The sequence below is a fragment of the Lygodium microphyllum genome, chromosome 25 (genome assembly GCF_053477565.2).
Source record: "Lygodium microphyllum isolate KBCC chromosome 25, Lygodium_microphyllum_v1.1.10, whole genome shotgun sequence".
In the NCBI taxonomy this organism is placed as follows: Eukaryota; Viridiplantae; Streptophyta; class Polypodiopsida; order Schizaeales; family Lygodiaceae; genus Lygodium; species Lygodium microphyllum.
The window spans coordinates 4914471-4927204 of record NC_141159.1 but is presented as its reverse complement, the minus strand read 5'-3'; the positions used below and the strand labels follow the sequence as shown (position 1 = coordinate 4927204).

The 12734-nt window shown below is 40.4% G+C and overlaps 1 protein-coding gene across 1 annotated transcript in view; it reads right to left on the bottom strand.

Moving 5' to 3' along the window:
- Window positions 1-10869, bottom strand: part of LOC148013863 (CCR4-NOT transcription complex subunit) — an 81819-nt gene extending 70950 nt beyond the window's left edge. Inside the window, exons 1-3 of the mRNA XM_087667021.1 lie at window positions 10562-10869; window positions 10192-10302; window positions 10016-10102 (exon numbers count right to left, since the gene is read on the bottom strand). Of these exons, the coding sequence (XP_087523147.1) occupies window positions 10016-10102; window positions 10192-10302; window positions 10562-10705 (342 nt within the window). The 5' untranslated portion in view covers window positions 10706-10869. The remainder of the gene's footprint in view (window positions 1-10015; window positions 10103-10191; window positions 10303-10561) is intronic.
- Between the last annotated feature and the right edge of the window lie 1865 nt (window positions 10870-12734).

The following is a 12734-nucleotide window of genomic DNA, read 5'->3' as shown; positions in this document are numbered from 1 at the left end:
TTATCTCAGAAATTGCAAGAATTTGTGACATTTTGTCCCACATTTGCGGCTTTTCATGTACATATACAAATTGGGCTGAAATTAACCCAATTTCTCGACATTGAGGCACATTGAACCCCGTGCAATTTGGGGCTTTTGAAATTTGGGTAAAATTTGTGCAACATTTGGTCATTTTATGTATATGCAGGTTGAATTCCGCGCAATTTGGACATCAACACTTGGTGAAATTTGGGGGTTTTGCTGAAATTGCTTCATTTTGGCAAAATTGGACAGCCCTATGCATGACAGAGGAAATGCAGATGTGTGTTTGACGCTTTTGAGCACAAATTTTGGGGCTTTTGATCGTTCGTGTCAACTTTTAGGCCCGTGGGTACACGTACAACAGAAATTGCAGCTGAAATTTTGGGATTTCTCATGTAATGTGATGCACATGCCCTTTGGAACAGCTGTAATCAGTTGGATAATGCTGTAGCACTTGGTTTGGCACTTCTGAAAACTAAATTACAGATCTGAAATCTGTACTTCTGCGTGGTCATTTATTGCTGATTGGTACTTATTTGTACTTTGGTCACTTGGGTGACAATTTGGGCCTGCATTTACTGGTGTTTTGGTCGCTTTTGAGCTGAAAACCATGGCTGGCAGCAATGACAACAGTAATTTGATGCATATAAAGAAGCTTGAAGGCGCACATATTTTTGCAGTGTGGCAAAAACAGTGCGACAATATCTTGTTACAAAAGAAGCAGGCAAAGCCGATCAAAACTAAAGGGGCAAAGCCTGTGGACATGGATCAGGAAGATTGGGATGAGTTGAATGATCTTGCACGCTTAACCATAGGGCTATCGATTTCTGATGCCTTGCTCTTCAACATTGAAGGTTTGGATTCTGCATATGCTATATGGACTAGACTAGAAGAACTATATGCACAGAAGAGCGTTGCAAGTAAAGTGTATTGGCTGAAAAAGCTTATGGATTTGCGTACGAAAGAAGGTACAGCAATGTCTACTCACTTAAGTGAATTTAACTCCATTTTCAGCCAACTGGTTGCCTTGAAGTTCATGATTGATGAGGAATTTAAGGCTACTTTCTTGCTTTGCACTCTACTAGAGAGTTGGGATACATTCAGGACTGCCATGAGCAATTCTAATGTGATCCTTTTGTATGCTGATGTAGAGAGTACTCTACTTATGAAAGAAATGAGTCGGCAAAACAATGCATCCAGCAAGTCTTCCGGTGCTTTGCATACTAGGGGCAGATCACAGCAAAAGGGCAAATATGATGGCAAGGGACGCAGTAAATCAAGTGGCAAAGACGTTGAATGCGATTATTGTGGCAAGAAGGGTTACTTTAAACGTGACTACTACAAATGGAAGAAAGAAAAAGGAAAAGGCAAGAAGACAGATGATTGCAAGGAAGAGAAGAAGGACAGTCAACCTAAGAAAAGCAGTGTAAAAATTGAAGAGGTGAATGTAGTCACTCATGACAGTGACAATGGCAGTGATATACTCTTTGTCTCTTCACATTTTGGTGCACATGCTCTACTTGCAGATACAGATGATGACATGTATACCTGGATTCTTGATTCAGGTGCTTCCTTTCATGTCACCCCTCATCGTGAGTGGTTTTCCGCATATATAGGGGGTCGACATAGTGTTGTCCATCTTGGGAACGACTATGCATGTGAGATTGCAGGTATTGGCAATGTGCAGTTATAGTTTCAACATGGCTCTGTCTTTACACTTCAGCATGTACGGCATGTACCTCGGCTCAAGAAGAGCTTGATTAGCACAGGGCAGCTAGATGATGATGGTTTTCGTACCACCTTTGGTGATGGAAAATGGAAGATCTGTAAGGGATCTAGGGTTATTACCAGAGGTTGCAAGAGTGATACGTTGTATCCACTTCATGTATCTAGTGTGCGTGACCATGTTGTTGTCGGGACCGAGCAGCCAAGTGTTTCTTTGTGACATGGCCGGTTAGGACACATGAGTCAAATAGGAATGAAAGTGCTTTCTCATTTGGGTTACTTGCCTTGTCTTCGTTATGTTGATTTTGAGCATTGTGATCATTGTATTTATGGCAAACATGCACGGACTTCTCACAAAAAGTTTCTTTCTTTGAAATCTTCTCCTCTAGAGTTAGTACATTCAGATGTATGTCAAATGCCAGGATTATCTTTAGAGGGAACGAAATATTTTGTCACCTTTGTCGATGATGCTACACGGAAAGTAGGAGTTTACCCTATTCGTAGCAAGGATGAAGTGCTTGACAAGTTTAAAAAATTCTTGGCATTAGCTGAAAATCAAACAGATAAGACACTTAAGTATCTTCGCTCTGACAATGGTGGGGAATATGTGTCCACAGCCTTTCAGGCATTTTGTGACAGCAAAGGTATAAAGAGGGAGCTCACTGCCCCTCATAATCCACCCCAAAATGGAGTTGCAGAGCGTATGAATCAGACCATACAGAATAAGGTCCGTACGATACTGTCTCATGCTGCATTACCCCATGGTTTTTAGGCAAAGATTATTATGACAGCCGTTCACTTGATTAATCAGTCACCAAACACGTCTTTGGGAGGGGGAGTTCCCCAAGAAGCGTGGTCGGGCAAGCCACCTTCATATGCTCATCTGAAAGTGTTTGGCTGCGAGGCTTTTGTGCACATTCGTAAAGAAAAACGCAGCAATCTTGAGCCAAAGTCCTGTAAATGCATTTTCCTAGGATATGGTAACGAGGGTAAAATGGGGTATAAATTATGGGATCCCAAGAAAAGGAAAATAGTACGCAGCAATGACGTTATCTTCGGGGAAGATCGCATGCACAAACAACCTGAAAAGACTGAGGAGGTCCGTAGGATTATATTCCAAGAAGAAATACCTTTTGGACAGTAAAATGTACCCGCTGTACAGCAGCAAATACCTGCTGTAAATGAACCTATAAATGCTGGAAATGATCAGCCAGCTATTCCCCATGAAAATGAGCCATTACATGTGCAAGAACAGCCAGGACAGCAAGCTGTTAATGCTGATTTGCAAGCTGAAATGCCAGGACAGCATGCTGAAAATGGAAATTTGCAAGAACAGCCAGCAAACAATGACCATTGGGTTAGAAGATCGTCTAGGGCTACTAGACAACCTCATAGATTTGTTCCTGGTGCAAACAATATGGCTGATTATGTCATGTTGACCGATTGTGGTGAACCGTCTTGCTTCAAAGGAAGTAATGGACAGATAGAACAGCAAGAAATGGTATAAAGCCATGTTGTCAGAAATGCAATCTCTTGAGAAAAATGGCACTTGGACTTGGTGCAGTTGCCTAAAGGGCAGAAAACACTTCCATGCAAATGGGTTTACAAGATGAAGGTCACTTCTGGTTCTTCACCAAAGTACAAAGTAAGATTGGTTACAAAGGGATACAAGGAAGAGCATGGAATTGATTTTGATGAGATTTTCTCTCCTGTAATCAAGATGACTATATTGAGAACCATTTTGGGCTTGGTTGCAGTTGAGGATATGGAACTCATACAGATGGATGTAAAGACTGCGTTTTTACATGGTGATCAGCGTGAAGACATATATATGCAACAGCCTGAAGGGTTTGTTGAACAAGGGAAAGAACAAATGGTCTGTAAACTCAAAAGGAGTTTGTATGGGCTGAAACAAGCACCAAGAGAATGGTATCATAAGTTTGATACATTCATGCAGTCCCAAGGCTTTCATAGAAGTCAAGTGGATTGTACACCAAGAAGGTAGCAGATGACAGGCTGATTATCTTGGTTTTGTATGTAGATGACATGCTGATTTTGCTGGCAGGGATACTCATGCCCTGGACTCACTAAAGCAAAGTCTTCATGGCAGCTTTGACATGAAGGATCTTCGTGATGCAAATCACATTCTTGGCATGCGAATACTCAAAGATAGGTCAAAAGGATTACTCTATCTATCTCAACAGTAGTATATCTCCAAGGTTTTGCAACGTTTCAATATGGAGGGGGGGAAAACGATTGGGGTTTCATTGCCTCCATATGTGAAACTCAGTGCAGAGGACAGCCCTACATCTCATGATGAGAAGGCTAAAATTGCCAAGATACCATATGCTTCAGCTGTTGGCAGTTTGATATATGCTATGGTTGCTACACGTCCTAACATTGCCTTTGCAATGGGAGTGGTTAGCAGATACATGGCAACCCTTCGCAAAAAGCATTGGGATGCAGTGAAAGGTATTATGAGATACCTCAAAGGCACAAAGGAGTTGTGCATCTGCTTTGGAAAGCAGAAGGCATTTGTTGTTGGCTTTACGGATGCAAACTATGCTGGTCATGCGGACTGCACGAAGTCCACTTCTCGGTATGTGTTTACTTTCACAGGAGGAGCGGTCTCTTGGATCTCCAGGTTACAAAAGTGTGTTGCATTGTCTACTACAGAGGCAGAGTATGTAGCTGCCTTTGAGGCATGCAAGGAGACTTTATGGCTTTCACATCTAGTGGGAGAGCTTGGCATCACAGAGTTACATGTTCTCCATTGTGATAGTCAGAGTGCTATCATGCTAGCTCGGAATCCTATCTTTCATGCAAAGACAAAGCACATACAGGTGAAATATCACTTCATTAGAGATGTACTTGACAACAAGAGCATTGAGCTTGTCAAAGTGCATACATATGATAATCCTGCAGACCTTCTCATGAAGGGTCTTCCAACAAAGCGGTTTTCTCATTGCTGACAGATGATGGGAGTTGGATAGATATATTTATTTCAGCTTTGTGCATACTTAGACTTAGCTGATTAGTTTCTCCTCTTAAGGCACATTGCCTTTAGGTGGCAGGTTATTGGGAATAAAGAGCCATCGTACCTTTTATATGTGCACAGGTGTGAACACACCCTTAGCACATTGTACTTTCATACATATATCTATCTAAAACCTAAAGTGGTACACTCGTCATTGTACCTTAACACGTGTTCAATCTCTACTCTACTTACTCGCACTCTGTCTCTCTCTCAAAGGATAAGGTCTGTCTACCTCTATCTCCGTGCCTCATCGGTTCCCTACAGCTAACAACAGTGAACCAACAAGTTTGCAAGGGGAATGTGTTTCAAATATATAGACTAAACCAGGCAATGTGATATATGCTAATTTGGCACTCGGCTAGGTTTTGAGATGAGTAGCAGCCTCATCTACCAAGTATATTAATACCCAAACTCGGTAAGGTAATTCAACACCCATGGTAGGAAACATGGATCAAACAATACATCATGCAAGTCAACCTAGATTCTTGTAGCCATTTGCCTACTATGGCAATCTCACTTTGACAAAAAAAGCCAAATATGACAAAGAGAGAGGACAATCAATAAAGTTTGAGGCCTTCATGGAGTGCATGACAAGATGAAAGCCTTGGCTTTTATTCAACAATTTGACAATGCTTTTTTTAATGGGAACTATAATGAGTGGTCCAATATGCATAAGGCTTCTACTTTTCTCAAAGGGAATCCTCAACAATGGTGGACAAATCTTGATTCAAGACAATACATCAAAAGATTGGGTACCCTTCAACCATGAGTTTCGCAATGTGTGGCTCACTAGTTACTTTGAAGTGGAAGTGAAGACTGCATGGAATCAATTGACGGCATCGAATTGCCAACACTTGGAGTGAGTATGACAAAAAGTTTTGGGAGGCTTTGCTATCTCTTAGTTGTCAAAGGGAATTTACCACAGAAGAACAAACATAGAAGTATTGTTGCAAGCTACCAAAGCAAATCTGGGACATTGCAGGAAGACCAAAGTGCATAGCATCTTTCAATTGATAGAAAATGCTCTTGTAGTTGATGATTAATGCATGGTAACGCTTGTTAGTTACAAGACCAACAAAATCAAAGCTGTGAAAGAGGACTTCTAAGCCTAATAATGGTGGAAAGAATTCCAAATATGCAACAACTAAGCAGTGTGGACATCATGGCAGCAAGTATGAAACACAATAGCAATTTAAGGCCTTGTGGGCTGCCCAAAAATGCTTTAGCAATGAAGAGGAAGGTCACATAGCATGTGAATGTCCTAATAAGAAAAGAGCAACCCAAGGGAAAGATGAGCAATGAGGCAAGTAAATTAAGATCTCAATTGGATTGGTTTTTGACATAATTAGTGAGAAGCCCAATTCAAATGCTACAGAGTTGTCTAGGGCTTTTGTAAGACTCGCAACCTTAATGCACAACTCAACAAAAGAAAAGAGAACCCAAGCAAGGCAAAAGAGATTCTAAATTCTTTATTACAATAGCAAAATAGGGATTTATAGTATGTACAATTATCGGCCACCAATTATCTAGCACTTCAAATCCACAAAATCACCTAACTATCCTATCTAAGATAGACTCCACCTCAATCTACCTTGAAAAATCTTCACGTCAATCAAGCCACAAACACTCTAACTCACCTCAATCTTGTGCATACTCCAAAACACAAATAGACTCACTCACTACTACTCACAACATGGCACAAACAAAAGAAAAGCATACGATAGTTGAACACCAGCAAGACGATCACCACTATGATCCACCACACTTGACTAATTGACAACCAAAAGTGGCTTCAAATAGCCCAAAAACTCTTCAAATAAATTACAAAGTAGGCCAAACTTTTATTGACCTTCTAGGGCTATTTTAAATGTCTACGACTTTGGTTAATTATGTACCAATGGTCTAAGAAAATTTCTAACAAGATTTTTTACTCTTTCTATTGCCATAAAGTGTCTATTTTATTGCAAAAAATGTTGTCATATCACAGGTGCACTACAACTTTGGGAAAAGTGAGAGATCAAATGGCCTTGATCTTCTAAAGAGCATGAGTAAATTTCATCTCTCCAAAGTTGGAAAGGAAGTTTTGTTAACAAAGTATGTCAACTCGTGTGAGTCTAAGCTGCAGAGGCTTGGACACATTATTTAGGTTATTTACGCATTTTTTATTGTGCCATTTTATGGTCATATTGGGCATTTATTGATGGCCGACCAGACATATTTTATGGCATTATTCATGCCTATATGTTCTAGACTCCTCTTCCTCCGTCAGTTCAATTCACCACCTGGAGGTCCTGTGGAGAGAGGTGCCCGTGCCCGTGCCCGTGCCCGTGCCCACACAGCCAGTGACTCACTATTGTATGCGATAGTCTCGTGTCTGATATATGGATTCCATTTCCCGAGCATATATCTGAGTTCTCATCTATATTGTGTTCTTTCTTTCCCGTTCTCTTTTGTATTGTGCTTCAATAGTCTATTACAACTTATGTTTACACTTCCATTGCTGCACCACTTCTAACATGGTATCAGATTTCAAGATTTGTGCTCCTACTGTGTTTTCTTATTGATTTCAAGATTGTTTTCACCCTTACTGATCAGGTGACTGCTGCTCCATACAGGCGACCTGTTTTACCTGCATTTTTTGCAGATTTGCCATCGTCTGCTATCTACAGCCCCTCTGTTGCCTGCATTTTCATTTTTTAGGCTGCTGTGACAGTTTTTCAATCTATTTGTGGCAGTACTTAGCCTGCGTTTTGGTGTTCCTGACTCCTTCCTAGCTGGGCGACTGTACCTTCAAGTCGTTTTTGCTGTTTTTGGCAGTTTTTGACTAATTTGTTGATTTTTTGCAATAGCTTTTGTCTTCTTTTGGTCAAATGTTGGATTATACTGTATGTGAACTCTTGTTTTTTGCAGCCTGTGCTCGTGTTTTGGCTATGTTCCCTCTCCAAATACCTTCTCTTCTCTACTTCTCTTCTAAATCCTCTACAGGTGGCTCCTCCGTGCACATCCACCGATGATACATTACATGGAGGTTTAGGTGAGGCTCTTGCTGCTTCAGAGAGGGGTTCAAAGATGAAGAAGTCGAAGGCCTTCCACTGTGCCGAGAAGGATCACTTGCGAAAGGACTGCAAAGAGTTAGCGATTTCCAAGAAGAAAAATGAGCAAAAGATGAAGCGAGATGCGGTAGGTAATGAGGTCATCCCTTACGACTCTTTGATGCCAAAGAGGGAGTGTGAGAGGGTGGTGAGATGGGGCAGCCATGCCTCATCTATATTTCTATACAGATGCACAAGATCCAGAGAGAGATGTCCCTGACGCATCGATTGAAATCTGGCATATTCAAATCTTGGAGCTAGGATTGATTTCCAGGTTCATGATGGGCTGGTATTTTGACAGAGAGCAGGTGGCTCTCGTCTGGAGCTCACATGAGGGGACACTTTGGCGGTCTGGCCAAAGGAGGAGGATCCATGGTCATTTAAGCGTTGCGGCATTGGTGACAAGATGGTCACGTGTGCTACTTCAGAGGCATTGTTGATAGATATTGAGAGCTGTTATGATCTTCTCTACTTTCAGAAACAGGTATGATCAACATTAACATCAAGTTTTCTTCGCGACACCTTGGTGGTGGCTTAATCACCCACTGCCATGGGTATCCATGGTTCTACTTGGTGATTCTCTGTTCTATATTGTGTTCTTTCTTTCCAATTTTCTTTTGTCTTGTGTTTCAGTAGTTTATTACAGCTTATGTTTACACTTCCATTGCTGCACCACTTCTAACGAGTTTAGTATCTCCAAAGGAAATGGAACCTATGAGTGTGGCAAATTTAGCTTGTTTGTGGTCATTATTAGCATAATATACCTATAATTAGCAAGTTAAGAATCCATATTTAAAACTATGTGGATTTTGAGAGATCTCATATCATACCACTTGAAAGTTGTGATGTTCTATTGTGTGCTTGGTGACATAGGATTCTTAAGTTGGTAGACATCTTTAATAAGAACATCACTTTAGAGCATAGGGGAAAGGATGTAAAAATTAAGAGAGGATAAACCCTATTGTATCAACTTTGACTATTTATAATGTAATGAAAAACCATATTTCTACATACTTGGTTTTTATTGGGGATAAGAGTGATAATGAAGCTGAAGGTAAGTTATCCAAGCTAAGGAAAATAAGGGCTGGTTTCTGACAACAATACAAAGACTTTTTTTCAAGCCTTTGCCTAGAGAACTTCCACATGACAAGCCAAGGGATCATCCTATTGATCTAGTGCCAAGCAATACTCCACCGAACCAGCAATCATACAATGTTAGCACAGCCCAACAAGAAGAGTTGTTTGGGGTGGAGGGTTTACTTCATAAAGGGCTGATTGAGCCTAGTTCATCCCTTTTTTATTCACATGTTCTTTTCGTACAAATGAAAGATGGTTTATGGCCATGTATATTGACTACTATGCCTTGATCAAGATTACTATTAAGAACCTATTTCCTATTCCAAGGATAGATGAGACCCTTGACATGTTGGAAGGATCGGCAATTTTCATCTAGATATATTCGAAGAGTGGGTATCATCAAATATGCATTTAAAAATATGTGCACAAGATGGCCTTCAAGATAACCTTTGGCTTGTATGAGTTTTTAGTGGTGCCATTCAAGCTTACCAATGCTCTTGCAACATTTGATTGGATAATGCATAGAATCTTACATCAATATAGATCTTTTGTGGGGGCATTCTTTCATGGTATTATGTTTCAAAGAATGAGATGGAGCATTCCCAGCATCTGGCTATAAAAGTGACACATCATATTAAAATCTCGTTTGATATAATACACAGATTAGTATATAATCACAATCTTTCATACGAAATATTCTTCATACAAAAGAATAGTGCGGTAAGAAAGGGAGGGGAATCTATGCTGAAGCACCCATATGAGCCATCCACAAGACCATGGAGAAGGGAGTTTGATTCATCTTCAATGTATCTATACAACTGCTAGCAGAAGCTATAATAGGTCTGCAACATTCTCAGTTGAAGAAGAATGCTAGTGTTCTAAAGCTCCCAATTCAAGCAATCCATTCTTCTTATGGTGGATTATGCTTCCAGTTAAATGCATTTGGCAAGGCTTTGGTAACCGACAAAGAAGGTACACAAACACTTCCATACAAACAGTTATAAGCCTCCAGAATCCGATAGCATGCTTCAAAATAATAAGAGAAGAGAAGACGGCTGAAAACCTCGGAATTGTTATTATTGTTGAGCGAAGTAAGAAGGTGTAGGACAAAGGCTCTCTCTGTTTTATTAGCAGCTTCATCTGCTGCTGCCTGTATTATATAAAAGCATTAGAGCATACCCTGCAACCAGTTCAAAGACGTCTCACAAAAACCAAGTACCTGATTAGACAGTACTTTACCTCTACTAAAATCGACATGAATGGGTTGGCACTCAGATGTTCTATTCGATATAACTCATTAAGAATGTAAAATGCTGCAAGACGCTGCGATTGCTTCAGAATTTGTCGATCCTACAAAACCAAAGTCCTTTGACATGTAAGACATAGGCAATGCAGTCGACTTATGACCGTTTCTGTCAGTGCATAAATTATATAGGAGTGCAGATTAAAGTTGCAGCTGTACGGGGAGAAGCCTTGAATATTTATGACGGTGCAACGAAGCCCCTATATGTGACTCCGTGTGTGACATTCTCGACGAGAATCAACGTACTTGCTACCATAGTTCTCTTAAAATCAATTACAAGCTGATCTGGGAGGATAGAGGTAGTACCTCGAGCAACAGGACCATGGCGCAGCAGGCTTGAAAGCGCGTATGACGTTTGAAATGATCGGCGAAGGTTGAGAGGATAGACTCCAGAGATCGGTCTTCCGCCAGAATCCCCAGCAGGGCTGCAGTATCGCCTGGACTGATCATCTCTCTCTCTCTCTCTCTCTCTGTGCGTGTGAGCGCGCGAGCACTTGGCGCCTTGCCAACAAAGTCACGTGACGCGATGGTGTCGACAATAGCTGTGCTACAAGCACTATATCCGGTCAATATGTAGTTACGGTGCGTTGAGTAACAAGACAATGGAATGGCAAGGCCGTGAGATGAAAGGAAATAGGCAATAATTTACGAAGGCGGATTTTGGCCTTGGCGCTGCTCGGCCCTAACTTGTATGCATCAAAATAAAAGAGGTCATTAAAAATTTTCAGGCACAAGAATGTGGCACAAGGATGCTTATAGCTTGATTACAACAAATAGTTACGACACTAACTATGATATTGGTAAACTTTCTATACATGCAAACATCCATTGTGTAGGAAGGAGGTAGAGAGTAGATTATCCTTCTGAGGTAAACAAGAGGATGCTAGGGTAACGGCTAATAGCCAATAGTTGGGCAAGTACTCCTTATATAAGTACACATTGTATAATCATATGCAAGATGAAGATAACAAAGTGTACCATTCATTGTACCCATGAGACTCTCTTGTGTGCTTCTCTATCCCAATCCTCTTATACTCCATGGCTTCTACCTTGCATCCCACCATTGCTTCCCTCTCAACTCGTATCAAAACTACATTCATGGGAGCCCATGCTTGGAGTGAGGAGTGTAAGGAGTGAAGCTTTGCCACAAAGATCAAGGATTTTAGCTTCTTCTACAATTGCTATGGTTGTTGTCCACATCTTGATAGAGGCAATATTCTCATCATCTAGCTCTACATCTAAGACAAATAGGTGTTCTAGATTTAAGAACCATGAGGCTTGATTTGACGGTTACGATAGCCCATTTTTCCGTTGTTTGAGGCAACCAATAGTGACTGGAATTGATGCAAAATATCTTGCTTTTAGATACTTGAGAAGAGGTTTTTGTACATGCTTTAATATATGCAAACATAGGGCCTATTAAAGCATTGGGGAGACAACTTATGATTTGGAAGCAAGGAGCTTGCTTACTAAAAGCAAGGGATTTAAGCAAGGCCCATACAATCTATATAATAGATATATGAAAAGAGAGAAAGACTTATAGTTTTCTGAGTTAGTGATGTCTATGGGTTGTGCTACTTATCCACATGCTCCAAGAGAATGTTTGCTATGGAAACGACTTGTTTTTAGATGAATTTTGAGGCTTCAAGCTATTCTCCCATTTAGGTCATATTTTTTGGTCTTCTAGAAGCTTCATATCATTTTTTAAATCACAAAAACACCTTTTTGTGACCTCTAGATGAAGGTTAATTGAGCTAAACCATGTTAGAGGTTGTTTTACTTGATATCACAACAAGATTGGTATGCATTGAAGAGTGCTTGTAGTATTATGGTATTATCATGGCACCAATCCTCCTTATTGAAAAGAGTAAATATTTAATCATTGGTCAAGTAAAAGCTAGTGAAGCCTATCAAATGCAGTGGTGTTAAGACTAAGGGCATGGATGCAAATATACCCTTTTCAAACAATTACTATTGTGGAAAGACTATGTTCTTATTGGTCACCTTACCTGAGAGGACACTTTCAAGACAACTACTAGTAACTCCACGCCTACAGGTGGTCTTACAAGTACTGATGATGAGAGCAATTTAATGCTTATTGAGGAGGTGAATAAAAACAGCAACGGTGAGCTCCAATGCACTCATTGTGAAAGAAATGTCAAATGCTAGGGGAAACTCTCATGAGAGAGACAAGCCAAGGAGTAAGTCTCACAACAAGAAGGATTTCTACAAGTGGAAGAACAAGCAAAATGGCAAAAAGCAAGATGAAGGTAATGGCAAAAGGAAAGAGGAGGGCAAGGCAAAGATAGAGAATATTAATTCATATAGTAATGATGATGGAGATTCTTATATATATATCCTCTTTTTGGTGATGCATTTTTTGTTGTCATGGATAATGGCATGTCACAAAATTGGCTATTGGATTCTCAAGCATGATGCATATCAATTCACATAGAGAGTGCTTCACTACTTATGATGT